General features: G+C 38.6%; 1 protein-coding gene across 2 annotated transcripts in view; it reads left to right on the top strand.

Annotated features, from left to right (window-relative positions):
• The window catches only part of KHDRBS2 (KH RNA binding domain containing, signal transduction associated 2), a 540,650-nt gene that overhangs the window by 324,895 nt on the left and 195,609 nt on the right, over window positions 1-20,146 (top strand). For both annotated transcript variants that reach the window (XM_003789670.1, XM_023513145.1), the window contains exon 5: window positions 14,969-15,096. In XM_003789670.1, the coding sequence (XP_003789718.1) occupies window positions 14,969-15,096 (128 nt within the window). The remainder of the gene's footprint in view (window positions 1-14,968; window positions 15,097-20,146) is intronic.

The following is a 20,146-nucleotide window of genomic DNA, read 5'->3' as shown; positions in this document are numbered from 1 at the left end:
TCAGTATGAGCTAGTTACCTTCTTGACAACTTACATATGGTGATTTATTTAATCCTCCCCACAACAATACTATTGTGCTTATTACTATGATTAATTCCATTTCATAAATATGAAAATTTAGTTCTCAGGAGGTTAAGCACTTTATACTAAGCTACACAGATGAGTATCAGTACCTCTGACCTGGGCAATGGTACCACACTGTCCTATTCACATGCTACCTGATGGGATCTCCCCAAAGTCCAATACAGTTAATTTTAACTCATAATTTTAAAACTTAACTCTTCTAAAAATTGGCCTGGTGCCTAAAAACATTTTAATTATGAAATCAAACAATCTGATTCCCACTGTATAGTAATGCTGCAATCAGGTGTTTTTATCTACTTTATCATGTATCTTTTAAAAAAAATAAAAAGTAGAAATTGATTTTTGTGCAACTCAAAATATATAAAAATAGATTTTTTTTCACACCAGTCTTAGAATGGTAAAAGAGGAGATTAAAGGGATATTTCTTCCCTCTGCGTCTCTGAGACACGGAGTGATGGGGGCGCTGCACTGAAATACTAGATCTCGCTGCTTCCCACCGAGGGAGGGCAGGTTGTCTCTTACTGCTTAACTATGCCAGATGTTTTCAAAACTTGAGAAGTGTGATGGTTTGGTGGTTCTTTCTTTCTTTTCTTTTCTTCTCTCTTCTTTATTTTTTTAGATTTTATATCAGTGAACATGGCCAGAAATAATTTGAAATGAAGAACTTAAACCAAATACACCTTTTAGAAGGAAGAAACTAAATGAAATACCATATCGTAATCATGTTTTCAGGAATGGAAGTTACACAGAAAGGTAGCCCGAACAGCAGAGCTAAAGAGAAGAAAAGGTCTTTGGGAGCCTGCTGGTTTTCACAGATGATTTTGACATTCCAGTTTCATCTAATCACACGGTGGAATTTAGTCCTCATCAAGCTCGGCACAGTCGATTTCCGACGTGTTGACAAATGACTGTGGTGCGTGTCATTTATTGCCCATTTGTTATAATGTGAGATAAACCCATTTTGTCTCGTGCCTGTAGCCAACTTGTGCTGCTCTCACCAACCCTTTTCTGACATGTTTAGATGTCTTTGGTATTTTTGAAAAATTGTGTCTCAATCACATATTTCACATGAACCCCAGGCGGCTGTGGATGCAGCCTTTCTATTTCCCTGACCCTTCCCCTGAGTTCATTTTCCTTCTAATTTTGTATAGTCATGTGCCCATGAATACCCACTGCAGGGTCACATAAGCATGCAAATGTACATGTGTGAGAATAGCACGTGGTCCCTTAGAGGCTCCCGTATGGTTTGAATTGTCTTCAGAGCTCCAGAAGTGGGGGTCAGGTTTTATTTAACTCAATATAGAGTTAACAGAGATTTTAAAAGGGGGGGGAGGTGGTGATTTTTGAAATGCCACACAGACTCAAAATGAAAGCTCAGAATTCCTGTCTTCAGACCTCGAAAGCATCCTCCTTCAAGCAGCTAAAATGCTCACATTTTACCTACATTCAAACACGCAACATCCACCACCAGCAACCGTAGCAGCAGTTATACCAGTTTACAATGGGGACGATGTGATATGCTTTGATTGCCTTTCCTGTGCTCAGAAAGAACACAGTGACTCAGAAGGACAGCGCCCATCCAGCCCATCTCAGCATCCAGCCCATCTCAGTCTGCTCAGGCTGCCCTTATGGAGTACTATGGACGGGCAGCTCAAACAATAGAAACGGATTTCTCAAAATTCTGGAAGCTGGAAGTTCAAGATCAGAGTGTCAGCATAGTAGGGTCGGGGAGGGCACTCTCCTAGCTTGCGGATGGCTGCCTTCTCCCTGTGCTTCCGTGTGTGTGTGTGTGTGTGTGTATGTGTGTCTGCTTATAAACATTCGTATACTGGGGGGCTGGGAGAGAAAGATGAAAGAGAGAGAGAGGAGGGGGGTTAATTTTGGTGTCTTTCCTTATAAAAACACTGATCCCATCATGAAGAGTCCACCCTCCTAACTACATCTAAAACTAATTTCTTCCCAAAGGCCCCATCTCTAAATACTATCATATTGGAGGTTATGGCTTTAACTTATGAATTTGGGGGGAACGCAGTTTACCCCTCACAATGTCTGTGCAGTAGAGACTTGAAGCTCTGGTTCAGGTATTTCCTATGCTCCTTTGATTCCAGCATGCTGAATTTCAAAATAGGTCTAGTCTGAGAGAATGTTAGAACAAGAGGAAAAGAAAAAACAAATAAAAGAATAACCTAACTGATATAAAGATGAGAAAATGGAAGGCACTGGAACTGTTTTCTATCACAAAACCTCTGCTTGGATTTGCCTCACATTCATCACCTGACCTCTGAGTCCGTAAGTGGAGGTAATTACCCTCCAAGCCTTCGTCATTCACCAGCGTGCCACGGAGATCTATTTGGTCAGTGTTGACGCAGGCAGGGATTCCTTGGAGATTGCAGTACCTATGGAGGAAGCCTCAGTGGCCTTCTGAGGATGAGCAAAGAGGTATTCCCTTAGCACCATGATTTTTTTAAGCTCATATAGGTTGTTTCCATTGAATGAAATGATCTTTATTTTATAACATCATGCTATCAAAATCGTATCTTAATTGACTTTCAATGAGATTTATTTTTAGATTAATTTGAAGTTCACAACAAAATTGAGAAAAGGGTAAAGAGATTTCCCACATATCCACTGCCCACCCCAGCCTTCCCCACCATTGACACCCTGAACCACAAAGGTAGAGTTTCTGCCATCAGTAAGTACAGTGACACATCATTGCCGCCCAAAGCTCATGGTTCACGTTAGGGTTTACTCTTGCTGTTGTGCATTTTATGAGTTGGGACATACATGCATGTCATTTATCCACCATTGTAATGTCATACTGGTTTCACCCTGTGCACGACTTAATCCTCCTACCTTCCTCTCTGCCCAGGGAAATGACTTACCCAGTGTTGTCTCTGTAGTTTTTCCTTTTCCAGGATGTCATCTGTATATTTGGAATCATACGGTGTGCAGCCTTTTCAGATCACCGTCTTTCACTCATGATACGCCTTGAAGCTTCCTCTAGGTCTTTCTGTGGTTTATGTACAAGCTCATTTGTTTTTATTGCTAAATAACTGCTCATTATCTGAATGCACCACAGTTTATTTGTCCCTTCACCTACGGAAAGATACCTTGGTTGCTTCCAAGTTTTGACAATTATGAACAAAGCTGCTTATAAACATTCATGGATAGATTGTTACGTGCACTAGTTTTCTGCTCATTTAGGTAAATATCAAGGAGCATGATTGCTGGATCATGTGGCAAAAGTGTGTTTAGTTCTGTAAGAAACCGTCAAACTGTCTTCCAAAGTGCCTGTGTCATTTTGAAGTCTCAGGAGCCGTCCATGAGATTTCCCAGGTCTTCTCCAATATGAGATGGTGTCAGTGTCCTGCCTGTTCCAAATTCTACCAGGTGCATAACCGTATCACACTGTTGTTTTAATTTACAATTTCCTGATGGCACATGGTGTTGCCTATCTTTGCAAACCCTCATTTCCATCCATATATCTTCTTTAGTAAAGTGTCCGTTGATATTTTGCTCCTGTTTTTATTCATTGATTTGTCCTTTTCCTGGTTGTATTTAAAGAGTTTTTTGTGCATTTTGGATAAAAGTCCTTTATCATACGTGTATTTTATGTACATGTTTTCCAACTCTATGGCTTGTCTTCTCATTCTCTTAAAGTCCAGATCGATTTTTTAATTTATCTTGCATCATTCTGATATAGTCTTTTAGCCATCAAGTCAGTATTTGCATGGATTGAGATGATGAACATAAAATGTTCTCTGTAACACATAGGCAGAAACTGACAATGGTAATATTGACTATATGGACTTGCGTGTGTAAATATACCACACTTAAATTCTAAATACGGATAAAACCAAGGTAGACATATCGAGAAAGTTTGGGTGAAGTCCTAAAATTCTGGTTTTATTACAAATAATTTAAAGACATAGCAAGAGTGATTTTTTGAATGCTGGTCTCTCTACCTTGCAATGCAACTTTGTCTACATAAAAATCAATACCTTAAACTATTCAGGTCTGCATACCAACAAGAGTCTATAAATATCTTTTTAACTTTTCAGAACAAGGCCATATGAAAATCCCTCAAACTAAATTCTGATCCTCAGCATGGGTGATTTTAAGCATCAGCAGAATTGTATTGAAAAATCCAATGTTTTAGAAATTTATGAAAATGAGATCTCCTGGACAAATGTTCTTGATCATTAGGAAATAAAAATCTGGCTTTGTATTTCTAGTCTATAAATTATCTGGATGGTGAGAAGGGACAGAGATCATAGCTCTGCTCTACACTTACTCATGCTTTGGAAGCAATATCCAAGATCGTGCGAAAGACGGCCAGCTAATGGTTCTGTGGTTTACCGAAGGCCTGAGTAAAGCTGAGGTGCTTAGTAACCACAGAGCCCTTTACAGACACTATGGCCCTAAGACTCCAATCACAATTTGTATTCTGTACAAGCACGAGAGCTGGCACAACAAACCAAAGCACAGAACTCTCTAAAACATTGTTTTTCCTCAAGGGGATTAGTTGATAGTATATTTTAAGTCCATTTTTAAAAATATTCTTTTTGTCTCCCTCGTTAACTTTATAGAAATGAAATACACAAAATGAATTGGCAGAGAAAGCAAATTGTTATTTGAGTGGAAGTTTGTGAATAAGTGGTTATATAAATATTCATACGGTCGTATTTCCATGTTTACATAGAGCTCTGATCTTTTGTATTTTGATTCTACCTCAATAAAGTGAAAATTCCAAAGCCTGCCTTCCTCCTGATACCCACAGGAATCTTCTTCATGAGAAAATCTTACAGAAGCCTTGGGGAAAAGGTAGTTGCATCATTACAAGCACCTTCCTATTTCAGGTTATGGAAGGGAAGCCATAAGTGACTCGTTCAAAAGCAGAGAACTAGTTACGAGTGAAACTTGAAGTCTGTCCTCATTCCAAACATCATTGTCTGCTGTCTGGACTGCTCTAATAGTCTTCTGCAGTCATTGGGTTTCTGTGGAACAGACCAAGATCCCTCTATTCCAATTCGTCACCCACATTCCTGAGAGTGATCCTTCCAACTCTTTCTGCGAGGACTCACTCCCTAGAGAAGAAATCCTGCTTAAAATGCTTCAGAAAAATTGGATTATTAACCATTTCCTAACATTATCACCTTTCCCATTATAACTTTATACAGGGAAAAAGTGTAACGGATTGTTTTTCCCCATCTCTTAAGTGCCAAATTGTCCCCTCTCTCTTCTTGATCCCTACATGCCTTCAAGTATAGGTATCTATTTTCCTTTTTATGATTAACAGTCTATGACTTTGGTCTTTTTTGTTATTTTTTTCTTAAGCAGGGTTCTTAAAGATGCTCGTGTCTACTCAGAAGATGGGTTACTATACAAGGGAGAAATCGCACCACATGTGAACATTTTCCAATTTAAAACAGTTCATTGCTTAGGAATCACATTTGCTTAACTTTTAAGAATAGAGAGAGACAGAGAGCCCTTACCTTTTGCTCTCCTCCCTGCCCAGGCGTAGTACTCCAATTGAATCAGTGACCCAAACCAGTAATCTAGGAGGTGCCTTTAAGTCCACTTTTCCTATTCTTATCTAACCTATCGGCATTCTCAGCAGTCTCTGCCAGTTCTACTTCCAGAAATGCCCACAGTTGGGTAATGGCTCTTCCTCTCCACAATGCTCCACGGTGTTAGCAAAGATCCCCGCAGTAGCCAGTGCGTGCACTGCTGTTACACAGAGCATGTCAGCCCCGCTCCTGATTTGCACTTACATCCTCCTTCAATTTATTTGCTCACAACAGCCAGAATATCCCTTTTAAGGCATAAAACTGGTTATTCTGTTGTCCATCTTAAATACTCCTTAAGCCTCTATTATACATAGAATAAAGCCATGAAGAAACACCATGATCTAACTTCTGGCCACTATCTATTCCACTTTCTCCCTTCCTCATTAAATTCTTGATATCCTTGCACTGGGATTCTCTAAACCAGTGGTTCTCAACCTTCCTAATGCCATGATGTATTTTCATTGCTACAAAGGGGTTGTGACCCACAGGTTGAAAACCGCTACTCTAAACCTTCTTGAAGAGGTTTAACTCCTCCTTAGCTTATTACCTCTGATTTCTGTCTACCTGGAAAACTAGTGAGCCAGATCCTGGCATGAAACACTCCTTGTCTTTGGCTCTTTGTTTATCTATTACCTACATAGGGAGATTATGGCTGACATACCATCTAAACCAGCTTCCCTGCTCACTCAGTCATATTGCCCTGTTCCCTTTTTTTTTTTTTTTTTATAGCATTATGAGTATCCTAAGTGAACTTACTAGTATCATTGTTATTTTAATCCTTATCTACATTCCAATGAAAGCACAATGAAAGTTGTATTGCTTACTGTATTCTCAGCATATAGAACACTTATACAAACAAGCTTATTTGTTTTATTTAATGTATATGATGTTAATATATTTAATGTACTTATTCACTATGGAAAGCAATAAAAGAGCCCCCACGTGCTCGCTTCTTCTTGCTCTTTGCCTGCTGAGATATTCACCAGTTCAGTAGAAACCCAGTTCTCTGTCCCCAGTGCTGAGCAACATGAGGTGTTCTGGATCTTTACAACAATAAAAGGATCCCACCTGCAGGCAAAGGACAGGAGTGTTGTGAGTGGTGTCCAGACATTGTTTGGAAGGGAAGTTCTTTTAGCTGGTCTCCACTTCTTGAGATGCTATCATTTCTCTCCTTGGGATGAGAAAGAAGCAAAGTTATAATATTAATCTCAGAGGATGAAAATCATGTCAGTGGGCCATAAAGTGTGGTCTTTATAGAACATTTAAATTAGTACCTTCTCCCAGTTAGACTTTTCAGAATAAATTTTAAAAAATTAATAAAGAAAGATGTTGGGGAAAGACTGGGACCTGCATGTGAATATTTGATGCCATGATCTTCTCCTCCGTCCTGGGTGAAGGAACTTGACAGACACAGCAGATTAGCAGAGAGCTGAATGGTCTTAAAGTACCTTAGATTAGAGAGTCCCAGAGAGCAGGAATTATGGTTGCTGTTTAAGATGTAGCTTTGGGAAGGGAGGAGAGCTAAGACATGAAAGGAGACTTAGAAAAGGACCATAATTCCCATGGTTGTGGAGAACATCTAATGACTTCTTGCAGTAAATCTCTTCTACAACATACAGAATTGGATTGATTCTGCTACCTGCTATGTCTGTCACTGTGTGGAGGATGGAATGGGGCTCCCTGATTCAATGCTCTTGAGAAGAGCTTTGTAGGTGGTCCAGGGGAATAGGGGATCTTGGGGGAAGCCTGAGATGGGTGAGATGTCATGCCCACCTTCAGAGGAGAGCCCAGTTGTATCATCTGCTCTGGCATGGTCCCACTAGGGCAAAGAATCCAGGTCTTCCCTGCCGAGATGCCTGCCCCTTCCAGAAAGAGGTTTACCCCTTTGGAAGTGGAGTATGTGTCCATCATTTGCGGTCCTTTCAAGGTCCTCAGCAAATTATGAAAGGGAAGCCCAGTTGAACAGTTCCACAGATGGTCACGATTAAAGCCGAACCAAAAGAAGCAAGGAGAGGAATGAAGGACATCTACCCACGTCTTCTACACCTAAATCTGTCTTCTCTTCATTTGACGATTCCAATTTATTTCATGATAAAAGTTCTTTGGGAACATCCACATCATGTTTGGGCACATTCTTCTAAATACTTATTTCACTGTATTGTACTCACATTTTATAAGTCCATGTCTTCAGTTACTGACCATGGAACTAAAGTGTTGTTTTTAAATCAGATTTTCCTCACTTTCCCGAATAAGCTGGAACTCTAACTTAACACCCTTCTCCCTCGCTGGGTCTCTCTTACTCCTGGCTTCCCCCTTGCTCATTTTCTGTGTCAGAGTCACCATTACCTTCTGTGAACAGGTGTAAGGATCTAGTTATCAGGGGTTTTTACTCTCTGTCCCCAGCACCTGCATCAGTGCCTGCACTTACTTCCACTGCTCAGAAATAAATACATTGAATAAATAAAAGGATGATTGATGTTTGCAAAATGCCTTTAGATACTTTTAAAAATCTCACAGGTTAGATGCATCATTGTTGTAAATAAATAAAATTTCCATGTCCAGAGGCAGGCATGGAATTGCAAGGTTATTGATAAAAAGTCACCCAGGTGGGCCTATCTTGCCATCCTTTTTGTGCACAGAATTTGCACACTATCCTCTCAGTGTATCCTTATCATGATGGTTTCTTGTCTAAGAAATTGGGCCCATTGGATCAATAACCAAGAACTATCAATTCTGTGTTAATCGAGAGTTAGTTTTATGTACTTGTAAATTAAGGCAGATTATATGCCAAAGTATTAAATCACTGGGTATTTTTGACTTAAAATGTAATAAAGCTCCTGTGTCATATACATAATAATTTTCCAAGAAAATTTGCTGAAGGAAATGGAGTCATTTTGACTTTACCTACATAAATGGAGATGGTGATGTTAGAATCACAGCTCCACTCTGCCACTGAGTATGTAAACATTTTCCTACCACCTTGAATCTACCCTGAAGTAGTGGCTGACTTTCTAGGCAAGGAAGAGTAAAAGTTTAACACCAAACACATAAGTCCACTGTTGCTCATTCAAGAGGCCTTTGCCTTACCCAACCTATACAGTGGCTTGTTCAATAAAGTCAAAGAAAACAAGACAGAGTATGCTTTCCCAACACTCCTGCAAAAAGTATCTACATACAATCTGTATCGACAGTATCTGCTTCTCTGGTGGTTTCTGCACAGTGGGCAATATGAGTTGAATAATGAGAAAAAAGAGAGAACATTCTTCAGTAACAGAAATTTACCATCACTAGCAGTTGTGGATGCAAAGTCCACAACATTTTGACTCTGTGATACTCAATGTACTTTGATGAATGTGTTTTATAAAGCCTTTCTATGAAACTTACGCAGAGTCATGCACTGAGCAGATTCTTAATAAATCTTAATTGCCTGCTCTTTGACTACATGTTGATAATGAGATTTTTCTGGTCCCAAGCCTGGGCTGATTAAAACTCACCCTGTTTGGGCTAAGAGATGTTATCGTCTAATAGCCTAAGCTGCTGTGCTGAACAATATCCGTCAGCACTTAGTTGTTTTCTGACATAGTTTCCTGACCAATCTAACTTAGTTACTTATAGGTCTGATGTTGGCACAGGACCCAAGGCCTCCTGCACCTTTTGTTTATTACTCGGGTTAAAATGATCCGACCTGGCCAAAGAGATCTGGGCCAGGTCTCTTTCTCATGGCCCAGAAGAGCAATAGACTATGTTTCATTTTCCCCTGATGTTGTCTGCCAGTCTTGGCATCCCTACAGCCGAGTATACGTTCACATGTTACCAGTGCTTATAATCGCAGTTTTAAATGTGCAGCACCAGTGCCCACTGGAGCCTCAGAGGAGGGAGTTTGGCAGGAAAATGGTCCCTCACTGTGCCTCCAGGTAGCTTGTCTACACCTGTCATCACCTGGCATCTATATGCAAGTGAAATAATCTTTCCAATTTGTATTTGGGCAAAAAGCCATCATAGCAGATGGACATGAGTGTATGTAACTGGGAGATTACGCATATACATTAAGTATGCAGACTGTGCGTGTGAGTTCTTTCTAGGAACATCCGAACATCTGTCTGCTCCGAGCTTTTTTGTATACTGTTTGCACCATATGCCGTCACTGTGGGAGGGCCTTGTCAGAGAGGCAAAAAGGAGCACTCGTGAACTCCATGGAAATTGTTTTATGGGGTGAATTTGCGTCATCCAGGGGAAAGGATAGAAAAGATATTATGAACATCTTTGTTATTATTTCAAATAGCAAATTTCAAAAATTTTGGTAGCAAAAATGTAAACATTTTGGACATTATAGAAAGATAATATTTGGTTCAATTTTAAAAATATGTATGATATGCCTATGTTACTTAAGCCTCATTTAAAGCAGTGGCTCTCAACCTGTGTGCCAGGACCCACAGGACCTGTGTTAAAGGGCTGCAGCATTAGGAAAGTTGAGAACCACTGATTTATTTAAAGGTTCACCATTACTCCTTGGAATCCTTGAGTGTATATAGCTTTACGATTTGAAATGTGAAATCCCCCTAATTTGAAATCCTCTCTAATATAATATTAAAATGTATTCATAGGTCTAATTTTAATTTTTTTTACAAAAAGACCATTGTCTTCGTATTATTGGTAGCCCTTACTTTTCTATTTTGTGATTTTCTAATTTTTAAACAAATTGAATACATGTATTAATTTGTCTTTTAAGGTACATTTATTTTTAATGATTGAAAATTAATCTTTCCATTTTTTTAATCCTGAATTGCAATAGCTTTACCTTTCTTTGTCCTTTTGCACTTATTCACATAAATAAATATCTGTCTATCACTTTCTCTATACTTCCCAAGGGTGTTTTAATATTAAAGTAATAAAATAATACCAAACCATATCACATAAATATAAATTTTCACCAGGCATGGTGGTAGAAATTCATAATCCTCCTAGCCTCTGGCTGAGGCAAGAGGATCATGTAAGCTCAGAATTTCAAGACTTCAGGGAGCTATGGTCATGCCACTGCATTCCAACCTAGGTGACAGAACAAGGCCCTATCTCCAAAGTAAATAAATAAATAAATAAATATCATCTTTCCTGCATCTCAGCTTATAATTTTACTTTTCAATGAATGTGTATGTTAGTATAATGAATTGCACGTTAAAATTATTAATGTTGTAAAACTATAATAATCCACTCATGTGTATGATTTATTAAATAACTTCAGATCCATAAAACTTAATACTACTCCAGTGAACTAATATAGGATATATTTCTGATAATATTTCCAAGGTAAACTTGGAATATTTTATTTGCTCATATCTTTAAGATTATATATAAGAGAAGCATTAGCAATGCATTCAATATTTAAATAATCAAGGAGATGTTATAGCTTTAGCTAGATTCATCTACTAGGTATGAAAGATTAGTTCAAAGTTACATCCATGGTTAATAATGGATTGGAAATAAGCAGTAAAATATAAAATCATAGACCTTCAGGTTTAGAAAGTTATATATATTATAAAAATAATGCATGGGATATACTCAGTCTAGCGAATATTTAGGGTTTCAACTATTCCTACATTGAGACATGTAAATTTTTTTTCTTCTGCATTTATTTGAAACACTTATATGTGTGCCTCATAGCTGTAAGTCAAGTGGCTTGTATATTTTGGTTCTCTAATCAGGAAAACCTGAATGTATTAAAAAATCTTGATCCTTTAACATTTAATGATGCAAATATTGCAACTAATGAATCAACTAATTATCAGCAGTGATATAAATTTGCATTAACGTTATGATTAGAAAATTTCCATCCATGGTATATCATAGTGCTGTTTTGCCATCTTCACACTTCAGTATGTTCAGAGGACGCTTAGATTTAGTCCCTCAACCCAGATGTGAATCATTAAGATGACCCTTTATCAGATGTAATATAAGGTATGTTGACAAGAATAAACTCAACCGTCATTAACCTAAATGGATTCACCAAAGCCCTCAGTTTTGCGATCTTGATTTTGTCAGCACTTGGTATGTTCGTTTGAGTCTTCCAATAAGCAGAAGCCAAAATGTGATTAAATATTTAAGAATTATGTTAGGGAGATACTCCTGTGACAAAAAGATAAAAAATAAAAGGACGCCAAGGAAGGCTGGAGAACCCTCATCCTACAATATCTGACCTCAAGAGGTAGGAACCTTGCCCTGGTAAAATGAAACTGTACGAGCAGCTCAGCAACACTCTTAAACCTTGAGCCAAGTTAGAGATATTGTTTACCTCCAGGAATGGATCTATTTTAGCATCTAACAACATTTGGTCACTAGCTGGGTGAAACTCTTAGGTAGAGTTTGCCTTTGGGACAACAGGATTTCAGAGCATAGAGAGTGGGGTTCTCGGCCAATTATACCTGTGGTAACTCATCTGTATTATCTTGGCCACCACAATTCTGGACAATGAGTTATTTCTTAAAGCAGAGTTCTCTAGCTAAGCTCATAGAAAAAACTTGGTATTATATTAATAGAAGTTATTTTGCTTATACTCAGAATTACTTTAATCTACAGTGTCAAATATTCATGTTAATAAGATCAGCAAATTCTTTCCATGTTAGCAGATTTCTATCTGGAAGCTGAATTCCAGTGCAGTTGAATTGGTGAGCAATGGACTCTGAACAGAGAAATTTAAATGGATAATTCAAACTGCAATGACACCAGACTGTGATATTCAGATATGCTCACCTTCAGCTAAGGCTATACCTGCCCTGAGAAGCAGACAGTGAGCCGGAGAGAGGTTGCTGAAATACACTTCTGAAATAATCTCTGTGTTCCATGTTGCTGGTCCCCATTGCATTTGTTAGCTTTGGCACAGAACAAACCAGGATAATATTTAGTGGTGTGAAGCACCAGTTTATTATCTTACTTCTCCTGCTTCTAGGCTTAGCCAGGTTGATTTTGGTCTTCACCAGTTTGACTGAGACTGGGTGGCCTAGGATGGCCCCACTCACATGTCCGATGACTTGGATGGGATAGCAGGGAAGGCAGGGATGACAGTGTCTGCCCACATGGCATCCCATCCCAGAAAGCTGGCTTGGGCATCTTCACCTGACAGCATAAGGGTTTCCAGCGACAGGAAGGACAGTGCAATCTGCAAGCACTCCTCAAGTCTCTGCTTTTGTCACCTTTCCTTTATTGTCCTAGTTAAGGCAAATCACAAGGCCGACCCAGAGTCAGTGTGGTCACAACTATCTAAGGGTATATGGATGCAGGAAGCCCTTGAATGGATCATTCTACCACACGGTCTGATTAGTCTGTTCCTCCTTCCTCTTCCCCCCAGTCTTCCTCCGTGTCCTACTCATCCCCACCCCCCCCCTTCATTTTCTCCTCTTCCCTCCTCTAAGCTCATGATTATACAATTAGTGCAACCACATCTCCGTCCTTACACTCTCTGATTTGGCTTTTAAAAACATTTAGGCTCTAAGGTCCATTTTTGCGTATGTCGAATTCATCTGCAGTTTGTTAATTTTTATGTCAGCCATCAGTGTTGCCAAGAATCAGAATCCATCCACCTTTTTCTATAATTCACAAGGACCCCTAATGTGTGTAAGTTTTTCTCAGAGAAGAAGCTACAGAATCTCCCCTAAAACTGGTGATATTATACAAGACAATGACGGGATTAATGATTCATTTCGACGGCACCTGGTCAGTTTACTCAGTCGTGGCAATTCATTATATTCTCTGATTCTAATAAGATAATAGACATGTTTATTCTTAAATTTAGTTGTTGCTTGCATGTGAAAATTAGGGGGTAGAAATTGAATAATATATGAGTTGTCGGAAACTATAATTTTCTACCATGTGGCTTTTCTGTCAGCTAACTGCGTTGAGTCTATTATCACTATAATCAGTTACTGAAGATGATAAACATGAATACAACACGCTAAAAATAAAAAATAAAATAAATGCTTTGGAGTGAGGAGCCCTTTTGCTTGTAATCTAGCCTGTTTCTAAAGCTTGCAGAGTAAGGCTGGGCGTTAGAAATCCTTGTAGGCTGGCTGCATCCCTGCTGTTCTCTAGGCACAGATGCATGGGGGGACTGGTCATCGTCTTAGTCTTCATTTTAAATTCATACACCACATCTATACAAAGCTACGTTGGGCACCACTTGGTGCAGATGATAATGATCCTTGATTTTTGGTCCCACAGCTCAGCCGCAAACATCGTCTGTTGACCTGCCCTCTACAGATATTTCTAATCTTAATTCCTAGACCCCTCTCCACCACTCGAAAATCTGCTAGGTTGATTTCACTTAAACATATGTTTAGAGAAAAATAGTAATTAGATTGTTCATTTCATGCAAATTAGCAGCTATTCAATTTTGTATTTTTAAACTCTGTGCGTGTGCACATGCACGCACGTGTTGGTAAGGAGGAACAGGTAAGACACGCAGTTGGCACTTGGTTTCTGCAGGTGTTATTCATCTTTTATGATTCAGATCCATTTTTGCGTCCTAGTGAAATGATACATTTCCACATGGTTGAAGGATAAACAGAGTCCCCTTGACTTTGAGTTAGTGTCTGGTTGTTATGAAACGTGGTTTCTCCTGGGGCTCCCACTTTACATTGCCCACTGCTTGAACACATAGACAATCCTTGTGTTTGGGCGGCGCCTGTGGCTCAAAAGGTTAGGGCACCAGTCCCATATGCCGAAGGTGGTGGGTTCAAACCTAGCCCCGGCCAAAAAAAAAAAAAAAGAAAATCCTTGTGTTTCAGTGATGCACATCAGATTGTCTGGTGGGATTTCACAATGTCCCAGTCATCTGCAGCGGACCCACAATTGTAGTTCTTACTGGTTTTAATCCATGCTCACTATGTATAGTATATGCTGGGCCTGGGATTGCCCTTTTATGGCTGCATGGGGAGGGATCTGAATATCGTGTTTTCATTCATAATCTATACACATTCATCCAAGTAAAGTTGTTTTTTAGTAATTCCCCTGTTAACAGTAATGACCCCTGGCACACTCCAAATTCTTGTTCTCTATTGCGATTTTCCTTTTGCTAGCAATATCACAGCAAATAAAATCTGATTTCCTGCTGAGAACTTCCTTTATAAAACAAGAAACTTTAATTTCTGTATGTAATAACAGGAATTTAAGGCATATATACTTTTAAAATCCTTTTAGATTTTTATATACAAGGCTCCAGAAAACAAATGAAAATATATATTTTTCTATATAGCACTGTGGTTTTTATTCAGCTCTAAGAACGGACATGTCATTTTAACTCATCAAATCATGTTTTTTTCTTCTAGGACTACAATGATGAAATTCGTCAGGAACAACTACGTGAATTATCTTATTTAAACGGCTCAGAGGACTCTGGTCGTGGCAGAGGTATTAGAGGCAGAGGGATCAGAATAGCTCCCACAACACCTTCAAGGTACACTTCTTCCTACTGTAAATAAATCAACAGTTAAAGAAAATGGCAGGCCTGTGTCATTAAGATCACAGCTAGGAATAAACAACATCAGCAACATCACCATCACCACAACAAAAACAATAATAGTGAATTCTTATGCGGCACATGAGAGCTTTACATAGATTAGCTCATCAAATCCTCCATACTAGGAGATAGCTACTATTTACAGGAGAGAAAATGATGTACAGATAGGCATATGTAATTTACCTAAGGACACATGGGCAGTCTGATTCCAGAACTCATTATTTATACTATGAACTATGAATTGTTTTAATAACCAGTCTTGAAAAATAAGGGTGTCAATTCTGGACATTAGATTTAGAAAGTAAGGCAGGGATTTTTTTTACTTTCTTGCTCTTTCCCCAGGATTGGGGAGCACGAATGATACAATCATTTGCCTCTTTGAACCCTGATAACCTTGTGTGAAGAGAAAACTACAAAGTTTGTGCCTTAAATGGTCCATGAATTGACATAGTTTGCCAGGCAAGGAAGTAGGAAGAGAGAGAGAGACTCAGAGATGAATGTAGATGATACATAGACCATCAGCCCCAAAGTCAGAAGGACACTGCTTGCGTAGCCAATAGTGAGGGTGTTTAAAATTCAGATACATTTCACTTAGCAATGTCCTGCCCTTGACAATCAGAGAGGTCTTTATTTAGTTTTATTCACTTTGCAAAGAAAGTGGAATCTTTCTGTATTAAAATTTGTTTTGTTTTGAATACTGAATTTGTTAAGCTTTCAACAGAAACCTTAACAGAAAGTATTTTTTTCCAAAAAGGTAAAGTAAGAAATATTCATAGCCTTCACATGATGACTGTGGGATTCAATCATTCTCTTCACCCTGTTATAGTGGCCTTTAAATCTCTAAAGAACATGGATCGAGAATATCATTTCATATATCACAAAGAAATTATTTTAAGAGATGCTAAGATATTTTGCAGATTCAATTTGTTTCTTAAATTATATTCCAAATATTTCAACCACCACTGTCAACATAACCGCTGGTTTTGACATTTAAATCATAAATATCTCAAAAATTTTCACACTTGGTAGGAAAAAAGTGAAGAATGATAACTTTCCAAATAAAATATCAAGGAAATAACTTATTGTAGGTCAAAGGTGGTAATTCTGGAAATTAGATTGAGCTAAAAGCAAAATTTCTGAATATGTTCAATCCAGAGATTATAATTACATTCTCTTTAAAAAATGAAAAGTGGAGCTCTGTAATATTCAGATCACTCACTGATTGCTAAGAATTAGTGTGACATAATGCAATGCTGTCATTTTTAAACAGCATCCGTCTTTTGGACATTTGTAGCCTCATGTTGATGGATTTTGCAACTGTATCATTGCAAGTCATCTTTACGGGATTTAATCAGATGGGTTAAAACACATGAAATTGCCACTTGTGTAGTTCAAAAAATGCTAACTTTAGCAATTTTACATGGTTGAACCTAAGCGTACATTTAGGATGCCCAATGAAAGCACGTAAACTTTCTACTCTTTATTCTTCGAAATTGGGATCATTTAGAAAAAAATAACACATACATCTGTATTTGATGTTATAAATCACTACATGAATAGATTACGTTGTGTTATTAATGTTTCTTAATAGAATATTGCATTTGCCATATTTGAAGGGTCCATATAAGATTTTAATGTCAACATGCCCTTATTTGAAAATTTTAATCTGTTTAATACTTGAATAAAGAATAATGCTGATTCCTTAAATGGTCTAGATTTTTAAATATCTTCTTAGAAGAAGAATTTTATGGGAACTTTTTGCTATTTCATATCCTATAGGTTAAGATGTGGTACTACATGAAAGAAAAAAATAATTGAAATAATTTCAATTGGAAATTAAATTTTACTTCCAATGCTATACGGATATCATTATTGTTACTAACATTAATGAAAGTAAACGGAACAGAACTTGTTATCATCTTTTTCAAACAACAGGATGAAATGTATCTGTAATTAAAAATGAATAAGGCAAGAGCTTCATAAAACAAAATCATTTTGATAAGAAAACTTTGGAAAACATGACTTAATAGATGCTAATTTCTACATAATTATGAAAGTATTAGCTTATTAAGTTACTCATTTACACTTATATCCAAAAAGATGGTGCCTAGCATATTTTGAAATTCTATAATAATTTGTTGAAATGTATTTAATTAAAATAATTTACATTTCAATAAACATACCTATAACTATCTAATCTTCCAATTATAATGCACAGCAGAGAACAAAGCACGGTATCTGTTGTAATAATAATGTATTTTACATAATTGAAAAATGAAAACAAATGACATCTCTGACCTATATCACCCCTGCTCCTGCCGTGAGAGCAAGCAGTGGAAAATGAAACACTGCAGGCACGTGTTGAAGGGTTTTGTTTACTGCCAGGAAAACTAATAATTAGAACAAGTGAAGTTTGTTAAGAGTCAAGTCCTCATATTTGTTTCTAAGGAGGAATATGCTGCCGTCCCTGTGGCTGATGCAGAACAGGTGGAGTGGTTGAGAGAGAGATGGAGAAAGAGAAAGAGCTAGAGAGGGAGACTGACTGACGGCAGGAGAGCCGAGGAGACAAGTCTACTATCCAAGACAGACAGAACTGAGCAACACAGGAGTGTAGACAGATAAGGCCAAATGAGAATTTAAAGTATTTAGGAATTAATGCTAATTTAAATTTTGGAGAAGCATAGCCCAAGATAAAGATAAGTCTCTAGTGCCCACCCTCATAAGAGACTGATGATATTATCAACCCACATTAGGTGAAAGATTAAGTTAAATTATGAATATGATTATTCCTGTAATTAATCCTATCTCTGTGGATTGCCAGTGTGACTTTGAACAGTTGACTTGTACTCTCTTGTGCCTTGGTTTCTGAACTTAGAGAATAGCTTAGAGCAGCCCACATGACAGGCTTGCCAAGATGCTTACATAAGGAGGGGAATACGAGTACAAAGCAGTGGTTGCCAAATTAGCCAGTACAATGGAATCACTAGGGCCGTCTGCCTGCAGAGACTGTGGTTTGGGATATGGGCTAGATTGTGTAATTTTTAAAAGATCATCAAGTAAATAATATGCAGGGAAATTAGGGAATTTCTGGCATAAGGAACACAAACCAGGATATAACATTATGGTAGGAAGGAAACAAATGTCCAATATTAGAGTTAGAGACTGTAGGGTGCCACCATGAGAGGAAGAAAGAAGATCCAGGGCAGAAAGGGGGGACACCAACATTCCAAAATGAGTTCAGGAACAGAAGCCAGTGTAAGAGGCTGAGGAGTAAGAAATAAAAAAGAGGAGAAGTGGAGAAAAGCAGGGTCATAAAAGTCCAGAGAAACATTTTCCAGATATTAATCCACGCTCTCAAATATAAGAGGGGAGGTGCACTCCCATGGAGCTGTAAAAGATTCCAGTGGATTAGGACATGGGTGGACTCCCGGTGATCTCAGCCAAGAGTGTTTTCAACAGAGCAGTGAAAGTAAGAGCCACTAGATCAGGTGTCCTCAAACTACAGCCCGTGGGCCACATGTGGCCTGCAAAGGACATTTATCCAGCCCATAAGGTGTTTTTGCTGCCGCTGCCTGTCCTACTTAGCAGCTGACTCATCCTGGGGCCCACAGTCCAGCCCTCCAATGGTCTGAGGGACAGTGAACTGGCCCCCTGTTTAAAAAGTTCGAGGACCCCTACACTCGATTGACAACATTCAGTTCAGGAATGTACAGGAAGAAAGAAAAGAATTAAACATGGAAAACGATCCTTCAAGAAGCCAGAAGAATAGAGAAAAGACTACTGGGGTGTGGATTTAGCCAGGGGCAGTATCCTAAAATAGGGTACACGAATCTCAACTTGAATTGGAGGAGAGAGAAACAAGGTTACTAATCCAAGGAAGGAACGTAGTGTAGATGAGGTCAGACAATTAAGCTCACAAACTTATCCTAGAAAAAGGGCTTGGAATGGTGGACTAGGCACTGGCATCAGTGCATGGCTTCCCAAGGGGAGCACTTCCAGCGTGACCCAAGTCGTATTCAGCAATAAGCTATGTAGCACTTCTCCTAGGATGAATTCTTGAACTTAATTGTCAGACCTTGTAGGTGTTAATGAGTCAGGTTCAGGGGATAGCTTTGCTAGGGATGTGTCTGATAGTCCATTGATGAAGGAATGGAGAGAAATTAGGTTTGATGCAAGCATCATATAATTTAAGGACAGGAATAATTGATACAGATTGAGAAGTCTGCATTTAACGCACTAGGGGAAAAATACACCTTAGGTTTAGGTAGTCATAGTACTTATCCATGATTATTTAGTGGTATATCTAAGACCTACGAATATAATTTAGAGCCGGGTGACCATGTAATTTATCACCCACACATGGACACTTCTGAGAGTGGTAGAGTGCTGATGGGAACGGGAAGCTAGGGACACACCTGGGAAACCTGGAGGTGCCTCGTTTTGCTGATGATGAAACAGACAGGTGCTTGGAGGCCTCGTGAAGGCAAATGGGTTTTTACTGGTACATCCTTTTTGATAGATGCCTTTTTATATTAGCATGATAATGGAGAAGCTTGTATTTTTAGCTGTGTTGTACTTGAAGCTGCACTGGGCCTGTGGGTCTTTTGTATTTCACCTTCTCCCAGTCTCTGAGCGTGTTCCATATACATTAGACTCACAGTAAGTTCTCTGACAGCTTCTCTATTCATCAGCTCGATAATCTATCTAAAAATTTTAAAAGCTTTACCAGCATTCTTACTCTTCACTCATAAAAGCTCATTTTTTGTAAGCAAGAAAGAGCAAGCCAGCCAACTGCTATTCATAGCAGAAGGCACAACCTGCATCCCCAGATGTGGGGACGGCCCGACAGCGTGATTGTTGACATGCCAATGATCATCATTTTTTCCCAAAGCTTTAGTGTTCTTGCTGAAAGCAGTGCTTTCTGGAGGCCAACCTTTCAGACATAATAAAAAGTGAAATGACCGTGCTTTTGCCCAAAGATTTCAGA

The sequence above is a fragment of the Otolemur garnettii genome, unplaced genomic scaffold (assembly GCF_000181295.1).
Source record: "Otolemur garnettii isolate 467f Iridium unplaced genomic scaffold, OtoGar3 scaffold00035, whole genome shotgun sequence".
Taxonomy (NCBI): Eukaryota; Metazoa; Chordata; class Mammalia; order Primates; family Galagidae; genus Otolemur; species Otolemur garnettii.
The sequence above is the reverse complement of the archived record's forward strand: the minus strand, read 5'-3'. Positions and strand labels throughout refer to the sequence as shown.